General features: G+C 45.1%; 1 protein-coding gene across 1 annotated transcript in view; it reads right to left on the bottom strand.

Moving 5' to 3' along the window:
- Positions 1-20710, bottom strand: part of LOC144511799 (uncharacterized) — an 81920-nt gene that overhangs the window by 40758 nt on the left and 20452 nt on the right. Inside the window, exons 5-6 of the mRNA XM_078242134.1 lie at positions 19008-19166; positions 3521-3656 (exon numbers count right to left, since the gene is read on the bottom strand). Of these exons, the coding sequence (XP_078098260.1) occupies positions 3521-3656; positions 19008-19166 (295 nt within the window). The remainder of the gene's footprint in view (positions 1-3520; positions 3657-19007; positions 19167-20710) is intronic.

The raw sequence follows: 20710 nt of genomic DNA, 5'->3' as shown, positions 1-20710 counted from the left end.
AAACTGGCCGTAATTCAATAAATAACACAGCATATCAGCCTTGGATATAACACAATGGAGGTCATCAGTCACGGGAGAAATAAAGATATATCAATATTCAGCTGAGATTGTTAGCTACTTGTCACAGCTCACACGGAACAGAAGTCCTTCATACCTTCAGGTGAACATGTATGAACAGGGTATATAAATAGGGGGCAGCACGGTGGCACAGTGGTTAGCACTGCTGCCTCACAGTGCCAGGGACCCGGGTTCAATTCCCGTGCATGGGTCCCTATCTGTGAAGAGTCCGCACTTTCTCCCCATATCTGCATCGGTTTTCTCTGGATGCTCCGGTTTCCTCAGATAGTCTGAAAGATGTGCTGGTTAGATGCATTGGACATGCTAAACTCGCCCTCAGTGTACCCAAACAGGTGCCGGAGTGTGGCGACTAGGGAATTTTCACAGTAACTTCATTGCAGTGTCAATGAAAGCCTACTTGCGACACTAAGAAGTAAACTTTAAGTTAAAATGGCAAAACAGAAATTAGCTTAAAGATATTACTGGTGTGCTCAAAGTAGTGATTGCATTTATACAGCGTCTGATTCTCAAGGCATCCAAAGGACAAATTAAGCACAATGTTTTTTGTGTGAGGGTCAGCCATGGCTGAGTGATATCAGTCTCCCCTGAATCTACAGGTTGCGGGTTCAAGTCCCACATCAGAACGAAAGCTAAGCTGATGCTCTGATGTCGTTTGGAGAGAGCGCTGTCTTTCAGAAAAGACATTGAGCCAAGGCTCAGCCTGCTGCCTTGAGTGGATGTAAAATACCCCATGGCAGCATAATAAAGAGGAGTAGAGGAGTTTGCTCTATGCCAATACCCATCACTGAATGAACTGAGAACATTAAATCAGATCATCTGGTCATTATCGCCTTGCTGCTCGTGAGACCTTGCTGTGTGCAAAAAGGCACTACATTCCCGGCCTTATAACAGTGACTACACTGCAACAAGTACATGTTGGGGTCACAAAAGGTGCTACATAAATGCAAATCTCGCTTAATCCAAGTCTTTTACATAAATGTATTCTTTTTGGCAATATTCTTTTTAGCATTTCATTATGACCTAGCTGAGTAGTTCCACAATACTAAATCACGTGCTCCAAATTTTATGCTATAGAGTCATACCGCACCGGAACGGGCCCTTCAGCCCACCATGTCTATGTTGACCATCAAATACCAATCTATGCTCATTCAATTTACCAGCACTTGGTCCAAAGCTACTCTGCCTTGGCCATTTAAGTCCACTTCCAGATGCTTAAATGTTATACATGCCTCCACCACCCTCTCAGGCATCGCATTCCATATTTCCACCACCCTCTGGGTGAAAAGATTTTTCCTCAGATTTCCTCTAAAGCACCTACTCCTCACCTTAAACCTAGGCCCTCTAGTCTTAGACACCTCTGCCATGGAGAAAAGACTCTTATAATCTACTCTATCTCTGCCTCTCATAATTTTGTATACCTCTGTCAGACCCCCCCTCCACCTCCTCTGTCCCAGGGAAAACAAACCCAGCCTATTCAGTCATTCCTCATAACTGAAACTTTCCATCACAGGCAACATCCTGGCAAATATCCTCTGCACTCTCTCCAGTGCAACCAAATCCTTCCGATAATGTGGAGATGCCGGCGTTGGACTGGGGTAAGAAATCTCACAACACTAGGTCAAAGTCCAAAAGGCTTATTTGGAATCACGAGCTTTTGGGGCGTTGCTCCTTTATCAGGTAAGTCAATTGTGATTGACACCTGATGAAGGAGCAACACTCTAATAGCTCGTGATTCCACATAAACCTGTTGGACTTTAACCTGGTGTTTGTGAGACCTCTTACCGATCCTTCCGATAGTGTGACAACCAGAACTGAGGGCAATATTTCAACTGTGGCCTAACCAATGTTTTATAAAGCTGCACCAAGACCTCCCTGGTCCTATATTCCATGTCCTGGCTAATGAAGGCAAGCATTCCATAGGCCTTCTTCACCAAACTATTTACCTGTGCTGCCACCTTCAGGGATCTATGGACTTGTACATCAAGGTCCCCTTATTCCTCAATATTTCCGAGGGACCTACCATTCATAGTGTATATCCTACCCTTATTACACATCCCAAATTGCATCACCTCATACTTATCAGGATTAAATTCCATCTGCCATTGCTCTGCCCAATTTATCAGTTAATCAATACCAGTCTGTAGCTTAAGAATATCCTCCTCATCCTACAACAACACCACCAATTTTCGTGTCATCTGCAAACTTATTAATTATACCTTTAACATTCACATCCAACTCGTTAATGTATATATCAAACAACAAGGGTCCCAGAGCTACACCGCTGGTCACAGTCTTAGAATCACAAAAGCAACCCTCCACCACCACCCTTTCCCTCCTAATTACAAGCCAATTTTGGATCCAATTTGCCAACTTGACTTGGATCCCCTGGGCTCTAACCTTTTGAACCAGCCTTCCATGTGGACCTTGTCAAAGGCCTTACTGAAGTCCATGTAAACCACATCAACTGCGCTAAACTCAATTAAATTAGTTAGATAGGGTCTCCCAACCACAAATCCGTGCTGACTACCCCTAATCAATCCCAGCCTTTCAAAAGGTTGATTAATCTTGTCCCTCAGAAATTTTTCCAATAATTTCCCAACCACTGATGCGAGACTAACTTGCCTGTAATTACCTGGCTTATCCCTGCTGTGCTTCTTGAATAAAGGTACCTTCACTCTTAGAGGAACGCGTTGACTCTGAACCCTCACTATTTCACTTTTAAAAATCTCCCACGTTCCAAATATAGATTTATCTGTAAGTAGCTGCTCCCAATCTATCTGATAAACTTTGGTGACATTAAACAGTATAGCCAATTGGTAATAGGTGCAACACTGTGGCACGGTGGTTAGCACTGCTGCCTCACAGCACCAGGGACCCAGGTTTGATTCTCGGCTTGGGTCACTGTCTGTGTGGAGTTTGCACATTGTCCCCGTGTCTGCGTGAGTTTCCTCCGGATGCTCCGGTTTCCTCCTGCAGTCCAAAAGACGTGCTGGTTAAGTGTATTGGCCGTGCTAAATTCTCCCTCAGAGTACCCAAACAGGTGCTGGAGTGTGGCGACTAGGGGATTTTCATGGTAACTTCATTGCAGTGTTAATGTAAACATCGTTGTGACACTAATAAATAAACTTTAAAATGATTTCTTGGACATTGAAATAAATACTGATTTCAATGGTTAAGGTAACTTCCTCAATTGTGTAATTGTTCATCTTCCTTTAACATTTTGATTTAGGTATTATTCCTGTAATTTGTCATTTCAAATTCATTACAAGATAAATCAAACAATTAATTTAATTTTGCAAAATTAAAGCAAAACATTTAATAGAAATGGAAAGCTTTCATCTTTGTTTTCTCCAACATGGTTCCCCTTTGAAATGTTGGCATTTGTTTCAGTGTCCAAGTAGTCATTTTAATTGCACTTTTAAATGTTTCCTAGTTTAATTACCAAGAAGCAAAAGCTTCACAGTTCTGGCTTCCTTCTCTGCATCTTTCTGTAGTTTTTTTTCCAGTTCTTTTGACCTCTTGGCTAATTCCTTGTCCTCCGTACTCGCTCCGCTCCCCATCTGCGAACAGTCTCTGGTCTGGTTGTAGATGAAAAAAGAAAACTACTTTGACCGTGAGCGATTGAGATTGACTTGGTCTTCAGCGCAGGAAGTCCAGAGTGTCCTGTATTAGTCACTTAAATGTCCCAACACACACACACAACGCACACATACAAACTGCTACTGCAGCTTTCCTCTTTGGTCTTCCGGCTTAATCACCCATTCCTCTAATTTAATCTCTTCTTTAGAGTTTGATCAATTATCTAAGGAGAGAAATCCAATTACAACCAAGGACACTGGAAGGTCATAAAGTGGTCAAACTTTCAAAGTCACAGTGAATAAAACATATTTGCAAGATCATTAGGGATGGGGAAAGCCACTTATTCCAACTTAATTCAGAGTGATTCTAAAAGTAATTTAAAAACCTTTGCCTTCCATTAAGTCTATCTAAGTGTCAGGTTATATATTGGTCACTCCTGGTGTGCAGAACCATCCCAATATCAGTCCTGAAATAACTTTGGACTTTTTTTGTCTGTGGTCTCTTCTGTAGTTAAATTTAAGTTAATTAAGCCAAACATATCCTTGCATAGTCCTAAAGTGCCTCATTAAAGCTCAAAAGCCTGTGTTTGGCTAGTTTTTCCTGATGCCTCTGAACCCTTGACAAGAACCAGGCTAATGGATCATCCCCTCACTGCCTCAATATCTCCTTTGTTCCTTGGCATTGGAGGCAAGATTCAATGTGCCATCTAACCAGAGTACTATAAGTTTGATAAACATCCAACGTCAGGAGTGCAAAAAGGGGGGCAAGGCGGTAGCAGAGTGGTTAGCACTGCTACTTCACAGTGCCAGAGAACTGGGTTCGATTCCTGGCTTGGGAGTTTGCACGTTCCCCTGGGTTTCCTTTGGGTGCACCGGTTTCCTCCCACAGTCTGAAAGACGTGCTGGTTAGTTGCATTGACCTGAACAGGCGCTGGACTGTGGCGACTAGGGGAATTTTGCAGTAACTTCATCGCAGTACCTTACTTGTGACTAATAAATAAATAAAATAAAGTTGTCACTCAGTGTTCTGTATAACAACAGAACTTCTATTTCTTCAGCAGGTGGGGGATTATACATCACAAAACGTCCTATTGTAAAATATTTGTCTTTTTCTCCCTAAAATGGTGAATTTAGGATGATGAAATTGACATAAAGTGTGAGGCTGAATTATGGATAGAGTGCAGGATAGCCCATTGTGTGACTAACAGTTCCAATCTGCTCAAAAGACTTTACCATTTATTGGTCTTTTATCACATTGAAACAGGACCTAAAGTCCTTTGAGTTTTTAAGGCAGTCAGGCACTGGCCGGATCTTGGAGAGAATCAGAGATTGGCTTTAATAAGATATAAGAGCAGAATTAGGCCATTTGGCCCATTGAGTCTACTCCGCCATTCGATCATGGCTAATATGTTTCTCAACCCTCACAAATTTGATAGAATTTTTTGAGGAGGTAACTAAGTGTGTTGATGAAGGTAGGGCAGTTGATGTCATATACATGGATTTTAGTAAGGCATTTGATAAGGTCCCCCATGGTCGGCTTATGATGAAAGTGAGGAGGTGTGGGATAGAGGGAAAGTTGGCCGATTGGATAGGTAACTGGCTGTCTGATCGAAGACAGAGGGTGTTGGTGGATGGAAAATTTTCGGATTGGAGGCAGGTTGCTAGCGGAGTGTCACAGGGATCAGTGCTTGGTCCCCTGCTCTTTGTGATTTTTATTAATGACTTAGAGGAGGGGGCTGAAGGATGGATCAGTAAATTTGCTGATGACACCAAGATTGGTGGAGTAGGGGATGAAGTGGAGGGCTGTTGTAGGCTGCAGAGACATAGATAGGATGCAAAGCTGGGCTGAAAAATGGCAAATGGAGTTTAACCCTGATAAATGTGAGGTGATTCATTTTGGTAGGACTAATTTAAATGTGGATTACAGGGTCAAAGGTAGGGTTCTGAAGACTGTGGAGGAACAGAGAGATCTTGGGGTCCATATCCACAGATCTCTAAAGGTTGCCACTCAAGTGGATAGAGCTGTGAAGAAGGCCTATAGTGTGTTAGCTTTTATTAACAGGGGGTTGGAGTTTAAGAGCCGTGGGGTTATGCTGCAACTGTACAGGACCTTGGTGAGACCACATTTGGAATATTGTGTGCAGTTCTGGTCACCTCACTATAAGAAGGATGTGGAAGTGCTGGAAAGAGTGCAGAGGAGATTTACCAGGATGCTGCCTGGTTTGGACGGTAGGTCTTATGAGGAAAGGTTGAGGGAGCTAGGGCTGTTCTCTCTGGAGTGGAGGAGGCTGAGGGGAGACTTAATAGAGGTTTATAAAATGATGAAGGGGATAGATAGAGTGAATGTTCAAAGACTATTTCCTCGGGTGGATGGAGCTATTACAAGGGGGCATAACTATAGAGTTCGTGGTGGGAGATATAGGAAGGGTATCCGAGGTAGGTTCTTTACGCAGAGAGTGGTTGGGGTGTGGAATGGACTGCCTGCAGTGATAGTGGAGTCAGACACTTTAGGAACATTTAAGCGGTTATTGGATAGGCACATGGAGCACACCAGGATGATAGGGAGTGGGATAGCTTGATTTTGGTTTCAGATAAAGCTCGGCACAACATCGTGGGCCGAAGGGCCTGTTCTGTGCTGTACTGTTCTATAACCCCATTCTCCTGCCTTTTCTCCATAATTTTAGAACATAGAACATAGAACATTACAGCGCAGTACAGGCCCTTTGGCCCTCGATGTTGCGCCGACCTGTGAAACCAATCTAAAGCCCCTCTAATCTACACTATTCCAATATCATCCATATGTTTATCCAATAACCATTTGAATGCTCTTAATATTGACGTGTCCACTACTGTTGCAGGCAGGGCATTCCACGCCCTTACTACTCTGAGTAAAGAACCTACCTCTAACATCTGTCCTATATCTCTCACCCCTCAATTTAAAGCTATGTCCCCTCATGTTAGCCAACACCATCTGAGGAAAAAGGCTCTCACTATCCACCCTATCTAATCCTCTGATCATCTTGTATGCCTCTATTAAGTCACCTCTTAACCTTCTTCTCTCTAATGAAAACAACCTCAAGTCCCTCAGCCTTTCCTCATACGATCTTCCCACCATACCAGGCAACATCCTGGTAAATCTCCTCTGCACCCTTTCCAACACTTTCCTATAATGCGACGACCAGAACTGTACGCAATACTCCAAGTGCGGCCGCACCAGAGTTTTGTACAGTTGCAGCATGACCTCCTGGCTCCGAAACTCAATCCCTCTACCAATAAAAGCTAACACACTGTATGCCTTAACAACCCTATCAACCTGGGTGCCAACTTTCAGGGATCTATGCACATGGACACCCAGATCCCTCTGTTCATCCACACTACCAAGTATCTTACCATTAGCCCAGCACTCTGTATTGCTGTTACTCCTTCCAAAGTGAATCACCTCACACTTTTCCGCATTAAACTCCATTTGCCACCTCTCAGCCCAGCTCTGCAGCTTATCGGTTACGTTCACCTTAGTGATGGAAAGGGATAGGCATGAACCTCGGGCCAGTGGTTTTAGCTGGGGGAAGGGTAATTATGAGGCTATTAGGAGAGAATTAGGAAACATAGGTTGGACTAGGAGATTACAGGGACTGGGAACGTCCGACATGTGGAGTTTTTTCAAGGAGCAGCTACTGCGAGTCTGTGATAGGTATGTCCCTGTCAGGCAAGGAGGAATTGGTAGGGCTAGGGAACCGTGGTGTACCAAAAAAGTTTCTTTGTTGGTTAAAAAGAAAAAGGAGGCTTATGTTCGGATGAGACGTGAGCACTCGGGTAGTGCACTAGAAAGCTTTAGATTGGCTAAGAGGGAGTTGAAGAGCGAGCTTAGAAGGGCTAAAAGGGGACATGAGAAGACTTTGGCGGATAGGGTTAAAGAGAATCCTAAGGCGTTCTATAGGTATGTCAAGAACAGAAGGTTGGTTAGGGCAAGTTTAGGGCCAGTTATAGATGGCAGAGGGAAGTTATGTGTGGAACCGGAGGAGATTGGTGAAGCATTGAACCAATATTTCTCTTCGGTGTTCACGCAAGAGGACATGAATATAGCTGAGGAGGACACTGGGTTGCAGGGGAGTAGAATAGACAGTATTACAGTTGATAAGGAGGATGTGCAGGATATTCTGGAGGGTCTGAAAATAGATAAATCCCCTGGTCCGGATGGGATTTATCCAAGGATTCTCTGGGAGGCAAGAGAAGTGATTGCAGAGCCTCTGGCTCTGATCTTCAGGTCGTCGTTGGCCTCTGGTATAGTACCAGAAGATTGGAGGTTAGCGAATGTTGTCCCATTGTTTAAGAAGGGGAACAGAGACTTCCCCGGGAATTATAGACCGGTGAGTCTCACTTCTGTTGTCGGCAAGATGTTGGAAAAAATTATAAGGGATAGGATTTATAGTTATTTGGAGAGTAATGAATTGATAGGTGATAGTCAGCATGGTTTTGTGGCAGGTAGGTCGTGCCTTACTAACCTTATTGAGTTTTTTGAGAAATTGACCAAGGAGGTGGATGGGGGCAAGGCAGTGGACGTGGTATATATGGATTTTAGTAAGGCGTTTGATAAGGTTCACCATGGTAGGCTTCTGCAGAAAATGCAGATGTATGGGATTGGGGGTGATCTAGGAAATTGGATCAGGAATTGGCTAGCGGATAGGAAACAGAGGGTGGTGGTTGATAGTAAATATTCATCATGGAGTGCGGTTACAAGTGGTGTACCTCAGGGATCTGTTTTGGGGCCACTGCTGTTTGTAATATTTATTAATGATCTGGATGAGGGTATAGTTGGGTGGATTAGCAAATTTGCTGATGACACCAAAGTCGGTGGTGTGGTAGACAGTGAGGAAGGGTGTCGTAGTTTGCAGGAAGACTTAGACAGGTTGCAAAGTTGGGCCGAGAGGTGGCGGATGGAGTTTAATGCGGAGAAGTGTGAGGTAATTCACTTTGGTAGGAATAACAGATGTGTTGAGTATAGGGCTAACGGGAGGACTTTGAATAGTGTGGAGGAGCAGAGGGATCTAGGTGTATGTGTGCATAGATCCCTGAAAGTTGGGAATCAAGTAGATAAGGTTGTTAAGAAGGCATATGGTGTCTTGGCGTTTATTGGTAGGGGGATTGAATTTAGGAGTCGTAGCGTTATGTTGCAACTGTACACAACTCTGGTGCGGCCGCACTTGGAGTACTGTGTGCAGTTCTGGTCCCCACATTACAGGAAGGATGTGGAGGCTTTGGAGAGGGTGCAGAGGAGGTTTACCAGGATGTTGCCTGGTATGGAGGGGAGATCCTATGAGGAGAGGCTGAGGGATTTGGGATTGTTTTCGCTGGAAAGGCGGCGGCTAAGAGGGGATCTTATTGAAACATATAAGATGATTAGAGGTTTAGATAGGGTGGATAGTGATAGCCTTTTTCCTCTGATGGAGAAATCCAGCACGAGGGGGCATGGCTTTAAATTGAGGGGGGGTAGTTATAGAACCGATGTCAGGGGTAGGTTCTTTACCCAGAGGGTGGTGAGGGATTGGAATGCCCTGCCAGCATCAGTTGTAAATGCGCCTAGTTTGGGGGCGTTTAAGAGATCCGTAGATAGGTTCATGGACGAAAAGAAATTGGTTTAGGTTGGAGGGTCACAGTTTTTTTTTTAACTGGTCGGTGCAACATCGTGGGCCGAAGGGCCTGTTCTGCGCTGTAATGTTCTATGTTCTATGTTCTATCTATGTCCCTCTGTAACCTGCCACTTCCCTTTGCACTGTCTACAACTCCACTGACTTTAGTGTCATCCACAAATTTACTAATCCATCCTTCTACGCCTTCATCCAAGTCATTTATAAAAGTGACAATGGCAGTGGCCCCAAAACAGATCCTTGCGGTACACCACTAGTAACTGAACTCCAGGATGAAAATTTCCCATCAACCACCACCCTCTGTTTTCTTACAGCTAGTCAATCCCTGATCCAAACCACTAAATCACCCTCAATCCCATGTGTCCGTATTTTCTGCAATAGCTTACCATGGGAAACTTTATCAAACGCTTTGATCCCCTTACCAATGAAGAACCTATCTATCTCTGTCTTAAATACACTTAATAAATTGATCTCCACAGCCTTCTGCGGCAACGAATCCCACAGATTCACCACTCTTTGGCTGAAGAAACTCCTCCTCATCTCGGTTCTAAAGGGTTGGCCCTTTACTCTGAGGCTGTGCCCTCGAATCCGAGTCTCTAATGGATACATACTTCTCTGTGCCCACTCTATCCAGGCCTTTCAGTACTCTAAGTTTCAATAAGATCCCCACTCATCCTTCTAAACTCCATCGAGTACAGACCCAGAGTCCTCAAATGCTCCTCATACATCAAGCCTTTCATTCCTGGGATGATTCTCGTGAACCTCCTCTGGACCCTCTCCAAGGCCAGCACATCTTTCCTTATATACGGGGCCCAAAATTGTTCCCAATTTAAAGAAAGTGAAGTCATTTTTCAAATGTAATTTATCAAGTTCTGTCAGGGGTTCTCCCTTCATATTTGCAGTTCACCGCAGAGTCTGTTCCTTATCAAAAGGGTTTGGATCAAGTTTCAAAGTAGGATTGCTCTATGTGACTACAGAACATAGACATTGCCCTTGGAATCTGCAGATTGATTTTATTGCTCTCCCGAGGGTCTAATCTGACCAGAAGCAGATAGAAACTTTAAACAATCACAACTGTCTTCCTTCTGAACGCAGTCCACTATAATTTATTACCACCGAGATATTGGACTAAATAGTGGCCAATTAGTTTGGCAATAGAATCATAGAATCCCTACAGTACAGAAGGCGGCCATTTGGCCCATCAAGTCTATACCAGCCAGAATCCTACCCAGGCCCTATTCCCATAACCCCACACATTTACCCTGCTTATCCCCCTGACACTAAGTGGCAATTTAGCATGGCCAATCCACCTAACCTGCACATCTTTGGAGTGTGGGAGGAACCCGGAGGAAACCCTTGCAGACACAGGGAGAAAGTGCAAACTCCACACAGACAATGACCCGAGACTCGAATTGAACCTGGGTCCCTGGCGCTGTGAGGCAGCAGTGCTAACCACTGTGCCACCGTGCCACCCCATACACATTGTCATGCTTGGCTTATTAATGTGACTCTCTGACTCAAGAGGTTTGTGGGTTCAAACCCCACTCCAGGTCTTCTGTTATGTCGAGTAGTTCAGCTCTGTTTGGAGGGAGCTCAGCTTTTCTAGAAATGCTGTTTTTGGATGACACATTAACCCTCTGCTTGTTCACTTGGACTTAAACGCTATTGGAAAGAGAATAGGAGAGTCCACCCCCATGTCCCAGCTGACATCCATCCCTCAACCAGAGCCACCAAAATTCATTGGCCAATTAACACTCTGCACTTTATGTGCTGTGATCAAGAAACTTTAATCATCTTTGGGTATCCTGAAAGGTGTTAAAATAAATGCAAGTTTGTTCTTCCCAAAATGAAGAAGAGGTAAAGGGGAAAGTGCTACATCCTTCCATCATTGGGTCTCCTCTTGTGGTAACTAGAACATAGAGCCAGCAGCATAACTGAGAATCTTCATTGTAACTTAGATCACAGAGCAAGATCATAGACCAGTAACTCCATCAAACAGCCAGTTAGTGTCTGAAAGCTGTAGTGCAATTCCTCCAAGAATTCCTTTAGACCCAGCTCCCAAAAACTCCCAATTGCACATTCCGAATTTCCACCCAAATACAATATTCTTAGTGGAGCTAACCCACTCTGATGCCCTGCGCCAAGCCTCAAGCTCAATTTTTATATGTGTAACTGCCCGAGCACTTCAATGTAATCTTGTTAGGAGCTCAGCATGGCGCAGCTTAATTTGCCGGGAAAAGCAGAGTCAGGACACTGAAGCTTAATGAGCTTTAACAAGGTGATGAAGAGAGCCTGATTACAGAGCCTGATAATTATTTTGCAAGCTTGAGGGGATTTTGTGCTCTTGGCAACTGTCAGATGTTACAAATGGACCCTTGAACATGGGCTGGCAGCTGTCAAAGCTTTTCTCAGTAAGTAGTCTCACAACACCAGGTTAAAGTCCAACAGGTTTATTTGGTAGCACGAGCTTTCAGAGCTTTGCCCCTTGGCACACTCCGAAAGCTCGTGCTACCAAATAAACCTATTGGACTTTAACGTGGTGTTGTGAGACTTCTTACTGTGCCCACCCCAGTCCAACGCCGGCAACTCCGCATCAAAGCTTTTCTCAGTTGAAGAATTTTCTTTCCACCACCCCACCACAGTGGGCCGCAAGGTTGAAATCAGGCTTGGGGTCACGACCCCATGACTAAGATTAAATACATTTAATACATGCTCAATATTTCATAACAAGTCACAGGCAATACTCCTTAAAACTTGTCCCCGGATTAACTTTGATATCGAGGCAGGGACTGTGGGAGAAGCATTGGAATTGAGAGTCTTCACCAGGTGATTTATTACAGAAACATTCTCGATTACCAACTGGCTCCATGTAACAATTGCTTCTCTTTACCTTTTGGTTAGGATCATGCATCAGATCCAGCCCAAGATACAATATGCAACACCTCATCTTGTCAGCTTTGGATCTTGATTGCCTTTCTTATGGGGACCATGAATTGGATTCAATTAGAATTTGGTTTTTGGAGCAAGCAAGGAATGGATTTGGGTCTGCCTGGTCCATTCTGAGCATTGGCTTTGTAACTTTAAGGATGGAGTTAGAAAAAAAAGATCAGTGTTACTCAAGGGGCCAGAATTGGAAGAAAGCAGGGATCTTGGAGGGTGAGCCACTGAGGGATTTGAAAATATGGCGGAGAATTTTAAATTTGAGGCGTTGTTTAACCAGGAGCCAATTCAAGTCTAAGCATGATGGTACAATCCAGTTCTGTGTATATGGCCCCCACTTCAGGCCCGAAAGTAGGCCTAAAGGAATTTCAACCCCCTCTCTTTTCAAACATCCACTCTGCATCATTTTTTTCCCTTTCTGTCAAGGGAAGTGAGAGCATCACAACCACCGGTGCTTCCCATTACTCTCGTTCAAGAACCACAAAACCACAAAATTGAGTTTAGTACAGAGTTCCGACCTCTGAGCTGGGAGGTTGAATCCTAACTGGCTGTGGTGAGTGGAGACTGCAGCTAAAACTCGAAATTCTGTGTTCTGTTGTGGGGTGTGCGTGGCTCCCTCCCCTGAGATCAGTAGTGGGGAACGTAGGCTAGTGAGTGGGCCCATGAGTAGCCTTCCTTCATCTTTGTGGACCGCAAGGTTGAAATCAGGTTTGTTCACTCACCACGACCCCACGAGTAAGATTAAATACATTTAATACATGCTCAATATTTCATAACAAGTCATAGGCAATGCTTAATCATTTTTATATTAATAGATTAACAACTTCAAGTGATAAAACCAAAATAAATATTTACACTTAGGATACAGAGCGCACGGTTCCCACGGCCAATATTGTGAGTAATCAGCACGCACCTCACTTCACTTGCCCTTGCTTTATGTGCCTATCACTTCAGTCATACTGGTAGGAAGAAATCTACGTGGATGAAATCAATGGAATGTAGCAATCCTGCACATGGTCAACAATCAATAAGATGTCTCGTGGCTGCACTCGGAGCCCAGATGGGCTACATGTGGCCCCTGGGCCATAGGTTGCCCACCATTGCACTAACCCCTCTATAGGACGAAACCCCTGCCCTATGATTGGCTGGTTGCAGTCATTGCAGGGAAGTTGATGCTTCATCCTGCCAGACTGCAAATTCTTCCACGGTTCCACCAAGGGAAGAATGCAAGGTCACGATACAATCTATAGAAAGAAGTTACAGTGCAAAAACAAGCCGTTCGGTCCAAACTTGTGTTGGGTGTTTTTCCTCCACATCAGAAAGTAGTTTAAACCACATTTCCCACATACCTCCTACCCCCTTTTTCCTTCATCCACCCATCCAATCTAGTCTTCATTGCTGACATAGTTTCCACTTCTACCACTAACCCGGTGGTTAGCACTGCTGCTTCACAGTGCCAGGGTTCGATTCCTGGCTTGGGTCACTGTCTGTGCAGAGTTTGCACCTTCTCCCTGTGTAGGTTTCCTCCAGGTGCTCCAGTTTCCTCCCACACTCCGAAAGACGTGCTGGTTAGGTGCATTGGTCATGCTAAATTCTCCCTCAAAGTATACCCGAACAGGTGCTGGAGTGTGGTGACTAGGGGATTTTCACAGTAACTTCATTGCAGTGTTAATGTAAGCCTACTTGTAATAAATAAACTTTACTTTAAGTGAATTCCAGAGCCTCACGACTCTCTGTACAATGACGTACAGAGTGAAATAACTGCATTGTCCAAGCAAGCTGCAGAACACGACTAAAATATTGGACTGGAATTGCTTCCTCAATATTAACTTTACTACAGAACGAGTGTTTCAACTCCCATCTGTATTTGAATTTGAACCAAACTAATTACATTGAGTGAAATATAATCAATATTCACAACTACAAAATGGCAATTATTGAAAACAAAGATTTGAATACTTTTCCCATCAATTTTTAATCTTTGCCGTTTAATCCTATCCACAAAAATCCTATTATCCAAGGAATCTGCAGAACATCTCACTCCGGAATAGGAACTATAATAAATAACTGGATCACCCATGAGGGGGCGATAGATCCTCCAAAATACCAACTCTTTATACAAGTACGATATCACATCATGAATAAGGAAGACAGTGAAACGATACCACAGACATGTCGAGATAAATACAGGCTGAAAACTGAGATACTATTACAGAAACTAAAATAATGTTTAGGAAAAAAACACACTGCTTATATACAGCTTAATATATACCGGCGGGTAATTTACAATGCATGGAGTACACACCACAGAAACAGGCCATACATCCCAACCAGCCCCTTGCCAACATCAATGCTCCTCTAGATCCTCTGTATCAAACCCTATCAGCAAAGCTTTCTATTCCCTTCTCCTTTGCACGCTTCGCTAGCCACCCTTTAAACGCATTCACACGCTTCACCTCAGCTGTGGGAGCGAGTTCCACACGCTCTCCACTCTCTGGCTAAAGAGGTTTCCATCTGAATGCCCTGCTGGATTTCTTGGTGACTATCTTATACTGATGGCCTCTTGCTAAGCTCTCCCCTCCACAACATTCTCTCTGCTTCTGAACAATCAAAACCTTTCATAGTTTTAAATATCTCTACGAAGTCAGACCTCAATCTTCACCTTTCAAGAGGAAAGAGATCCAGCCTGTCCTGATTTGTAAAGCCAACGCGTCTGTGGTATCCTCCTTGTAAACCTGTTTTGCACCCTCCCCAGTGCCACTATATTCTTTTATATAACGTAGCAAGCAGAATGACATAGGTACAGGCAGCGACGGTCAAGGTGGCCGTCCGTCCTGACCATCTGCCCCTTTTCCCCAGCTACGTTCACTGCCGGATGTCCCGGAAAAGGGAACTGTTGGTGTCTGCTGGCCTTCCATTGCCCAATGGGCCTCAGTGACGAGGGTGCGTTATTGATCCCTTTAGTCACATTTTGTTTCGGATGTTTGTTTCCTTTAAGATTCTATTTACTTTGATGCAGTATCTTTTCTAATTTAGAATTCATACAGTGCAGAAGGAGGCCACTTGGCCCATCGAGTCTGTACAGACCACAAACACACCCAGGCCCTATCCCCACAACCGCACTTATCCACACTGCTGGTCCCCCTGACACTTGGGTCAATTTACCATGGCCAATCAACCTAGCCCACACATCTTTAGACTGTGGGAGAAAGCCAGAGCATCCAGAGGAAACCCATGGAGACAGATGGAGAATGTGCAAACTCCACACAGTCACCAGAGTCCAGATTTGAACCCGGGTCCCTCGCACTGTGAGGCAGCAGTGCTGACTACTGTGCCACCGTGCCACCCAAATTTATCCCGCAGTTTGTTGATTTGTTTAACACAGACACAGTGGTCCAATATCAGGAATTAAGAATCTACTGATGACCATGAAACCATTGTCGATTGTTGGAAAAACCCACTTGGTTCCTTCAGGGAAGGGAATCTTCCGTCCTTACCCGGTCTGGCCTACATGTGACTCCAGAGCCACAGCAATGTGGTTGACTCTCAACAACCCTCTGAACAAGGGCGACGAGGGATGGGCAATAAATGCTGGCCAGCCAGTGACGCACATGTCCCATGAATGAATTTTTTAAAATGATCACCTCCTATGCTGTATTATTTGGACATAGTCACATAATTCCATGGTTGTTTTATTCATTTCATGGGATGTGGGCACAATTAGCAGGGTCTGCAATTATTGCCCATCCAAACTGCCCTTGAGAAGGTGGCGGTGAGCCCCCTTCTTGAACCGCTGCAGTCCATGTGGTGTAGGAACACCCGCAGCGCTGTTATAGGGAGGGAGTTCCAGAATTTTGACTCAGACACGGTGAATTGGTATAGAGGAGCAAAAGGGATCTGGCAGTGCCACCTGCAGAATCAGACATTAAACCAAGGCGTTATTTGTCATGTTTGGGACATGCTCACACCCTCTGTAAAGGTGCTGAGCCGGGAGTTCTCGGGCAAGTCTCATCCTGAAACCACTACCATTGAAGCAGAATAACTGGTGACGCACCATTTTACTGTTTGTGAGATCTCCTTGTGCACAACTGGAACATCACATTTGTCCAATAATTACAGGTTTCATTAACTGCGAAGTGCTTTAGAATGTCCCAAAAACTCACAAGTCTTTTCTTTCTTTAATTGCCATCCTTAACTTGCCCTTTTGGGAACAAATTTGGAGAATCTTTGTCCAGGAGGCAAAACGTGTTGGTCAGAGTCCATGGTAACGTGGGTTGCACAGAACGTATAGTTTCAGATGTCTGTACATGGGAGTCTTGCAATTCTGCTATGAACGAAGCACTTTAAGTGATGTATTTTCAACGGCTTCTGCCTATTAATGTTGGCCACATCCCAACTGACCAGTTAAGAGTTGGAGGTTGCCGATCACTGCCGCAGATTATTTATTCCATTCAATGGCATCTGTCCCCCTTCCACACACTAACAAGATATCACAAGGGAGTTTTTCATGACTTGTTGACTCTCCGATTGCGATGAACCTTTGGTGAGTAACTCGCAGGACAGCAGCTCTTTATGGAGAACTCGCAACATGTCCAAGGAGTCCATTGTCCCTGTGGAACAGGGAGAATGTTTTGTTAATGACAAATTAAATCAACTGATTGTCCCTCCCTTTTGAAATATCCCCTGACTCTGATCCCTTACCATGTCCCGCACTGTAACAAAAGTCCAGCGTGTTCATTAAGATCTTCCCCAACACCCGTCTGGGAATGTTCTGTGACCAAGGAGAATAAAAATTGAGCGTGAATTGGAATGCGAGAAAGTGGTAAAGATTGCAATCAGAAAGACAGCAGAGCAGTGATCTTTAAGAAACTAATCCACCTTGGAATGTGTTGCCCACTCTCAGGGTCATTCCTGTATCCTGCCAGTCAGTCTGGGTGCCTGCCCGATAGCTAGCGGCATCAAAATAATGTCACCTTAGGTTTGAATGGACCTCTGGATATGGAAAGGTTGGAGGCAAGTAGTCACAAGATTCGGGGACTGAAAAGCCAAGTCAAGACCATTGCCAACAGTTCCATCCCTCTTTCAGAGAAAGGCTAGAGAGACTACAGCCTAACCTGCACCTGCTCTGACTGTACACCAGGTCTGGCCATTGCTGTTCTCAAAACTGTCCTTCAACTCAAATCAAAGCTTTAGTAAGTTGTCGTATTGAAGGCCAAGCCTTTGCTGGCATGTGGGCCAATAATGTGGTCACTACTGGTAGCGAGGTGGCGTGATCCCATATCCTGCCATGGTGCAGCCACTCCCACATCACACAGGTGAATAAAGCACCGGTGCAGATGGATATCAATCCAAGGTGGTGCTTTGACGTAAATCACCAAATGGCTGAAATAGAATCGTAGAAATTCTACAGTGCAGAAGGAGGCCATTCGGCCCATCGAATCTGCATCGACAACAATCCCACCGAGGCCCTATCCCCTTAAGGCCACCTACTTATCCTGCTAATCCCCCTGGCACCAAGGGACAATTTAGCATGGCCAATCCACCTAACCTGGAACTGTGAGAGGAAATTGGAGCACCCGGAGGAAACCCATGCAGTCACGGGGAGAACGCGCGAACTCCACACAGACAGTGACCCAAGGCTGGAGTTGAACCTGGGTCCCTGGAGCTGTGAGGCAGCAGTGCTAACCACTGTGCCATCCATAGTATCACGCAACTAGAAAGATACAATTCCAGATGAACATAGGATTGGGCCGAATTGTGATTCCAGTGCGGGCTCCCATTTCTCAATGCCCGCTTGAGATGATCACCCTTGAAAATGTCGCATCCATGTCCCAAAACCCATCCACCCTCACCCAGCGAAAGGTGACTTAGCCATGCAGCCTGAACAATGAAAGAGATCGGCCTTCACCTGTAACTGCCACAAGGGGATTAAGAAAACCTTGAATGTCCAACTACCCACCCATTTGCTTACTTCATCACAGTACCACCAGTCTAAAGCCCTAAGAGCCTATTTAATGTGCCTGATTGAGGTAGCAATGCATGAAGCACTCTCTGGACACAAGCTCAATCCCAAATTCTTGTACACCCAGTCGGAAACTATGCTCACATGCTACACATGTTGCTAAGTGGTTCTGCATATATTTCAGAGCAACACAGTGGCACACTGGTTAGCACTGCTGCCTCACAGCGCCAGGAACCTGGGTTCGATTACAGGCTCGGGTGACTGTCTGTGTGGAGTTTGCACCTTTTCCCCATGTCTGCGTGGGTTTCCTCCGGGTGCTCCGGTTTCCTCCCACAGTCCAAAGACATGCAGGTTAGGTGGATTGGCCATGCTAAATCACTCCTTAGTGTCAGGGGGTTGAGCAGGGTAAATACTTGGGGTTATGGGGATAGGACCTCGGTGGGATCATTGTCAGTGCAGGCTCGTTGGGCCGAATGGCCTCTTTCCGCACTGTAGGGATTCTATGATTTCCTGTAATCCATTCCTTATGAGCGCAGCCCAGTAAGATGTGTGTGTGAGATTAGAGATAATGTAAACTGGTTTGAATTGGGGCAAGCTTCCAGTTTAAACAGAATCACTGACTGAGGTACGGATATTATTGCTATCCCACGGATGTTCAGACAGAATCTGTCAGCTAACACAGCCATGGCAACAGACCTTCAGAAACATGCGTAGGTTGGAATCTAATACTGCAGTCATGCACTCGATCCTGTAACAATGCAGTTTGAAAGCAGGTGTTTGTCGGCAAAGGTTCGAGATTATTACCAGCATTCGAAGCTGCTGCAGAAGCTGCAGAACCTCAGTCAGTTTCTCCTCAATCAGCGAGAGTCGCACACGATCCGTTTCCACCATCTGCAGTTCCATCCTCAGCATTTCCACCTCTTCCCCTTTCAGCTGAAGCTCCTTTGTCATTGAACAGGTGAGCTAGGAAACAAGGTAGAGTTCGCACTGAGACTCCAGCCACCTAAAGGAAAGACTTACATTTCTATAACACCATCTATCGTCCCAAAGCACGTTACAGCCATGGAAGTACCTTTTGAAGTGTAGTCACTGTTGTAATGTAGGAAGTGGGGCACCCAATTGGTACACAGGGAGCTCCCTCAAATAGTGATGAGATATAACCAGACAAGAGCATGGCTTCCTACTGAGTTAACAAGAATTTGGGATTGAACTCGTGTCCAGAGGGTGCTTCATGCATTGAAATCTCAATCGGGGTGGCACGGTGGCTAGCACTGTGAGGTTAGCATAAAGGAAAGACTTGCATTTCTAGAACACCTTGCCTCTCAGCGCCAGGGGCCTGATCCTGGCCTTCGGTCACTGTCTGTGTGGAATCTGCATGTTCTCCCCATGTCTGCGTGGGTTTCCTCCGGGTGCTCCGGTTTCCTCCCCCTGTCCACAAATGTGCGGGTTAGGTGGATTGGCCATGCTAAATTGCCCCTTGTCAGGGGGACTAGCTAGGGTGAATGCATGGGGTTATGGGGATAGGGCCTGGGTGGGATTGTGGTCAGTGCAGACTCGATGGGCTGAACGACCTCCTTCTGCACTGTATGATTCTATGAGTTAATTTTAATGATGAGGATTGAGGAATAAATCCTGGCTGAAATGCTGTGGAGACCTTCCCTACTCTTTTTCGAAACAGTCCCTCTGCACCCGAGAAGTTTTATATTTTATTTGAATGACAAAAGCCATTAAGCTTGCAAACTGTCTCCCGAATGTCCTTTATATAATTCCATGCTTCCCTGCGACAGGGTTATTTTTAAATTTTCTCCCCTCCGCCCTTCAAAAGTTCCCACGTATTGCCATATACCCATCCACTGCTTTGACCAATAACTTGCCCCTGTACCCAGCATCTGGAGGTTGCTGGGATACTGGTCTTGACCACAAAGTGAACTCCAGTTCTCCTGCTACTAGGATATGTCAAACCAGCTGGGAAAGTAGTATCAGAGTCTATGACAGCACAGACCATTCTAGTGCATCTCCTTGTGAAAGATTACAAATTCATAATGGCCAAAGTCTCAAAAGAGGCTTCACTTCTGCTGCCTCACAGCGCCAGGGACCCGGGTTTAATTCCCTGCTTGGGTCACTGTCTGTGTGGAGTCTGCATGTTCTCCCCGTATCTGCGTGGGTTTCCTCTGGGTGCACCGGTTTCCTCCCACAGTCCAAAAGACGTACTGGTTAGGTGCATTGGCCATGCTAAATTCTCCCTCAGTGTACCCGAACAGGCGCCGGAGTGTGGCGACTAGGGGATTTTCACAGTAACTTCATTGCAGTGCCTTACTTGTGACTAATAAATAAACTTTAACTTCTTCTTCCTGCTCATCCAGGAAGCAGGATGAGCTAGTGGACAATCAAAGGCAGGGAGTGTTGAGGGAGTGGTGGGGGGAAATAGGATAGGAAGCTTCTGCAGGATGGAGAATCCACCAAGCACTGAGCAGGCAGAAAGGGGAAAGTTGAATCAACAGCATCTT

Source organism: Mustelus asterias, chromosome 25, assembly GCF_964213995.1.
Source record: "Mustelus asterias chromosome 25, sMusAst1.hap1.1, whole genome shotgun sequence".
Classification (NCBI taxonomy): Eukaryota; Metazoa; Chordata; class Chondrichthyes; order Carcharhiniformes; family Triakidae; genus Mustelus; species Mustelus asterias.
This window is presented reverse-complemented; position numbering and strand designations above follow the sequence as displayed.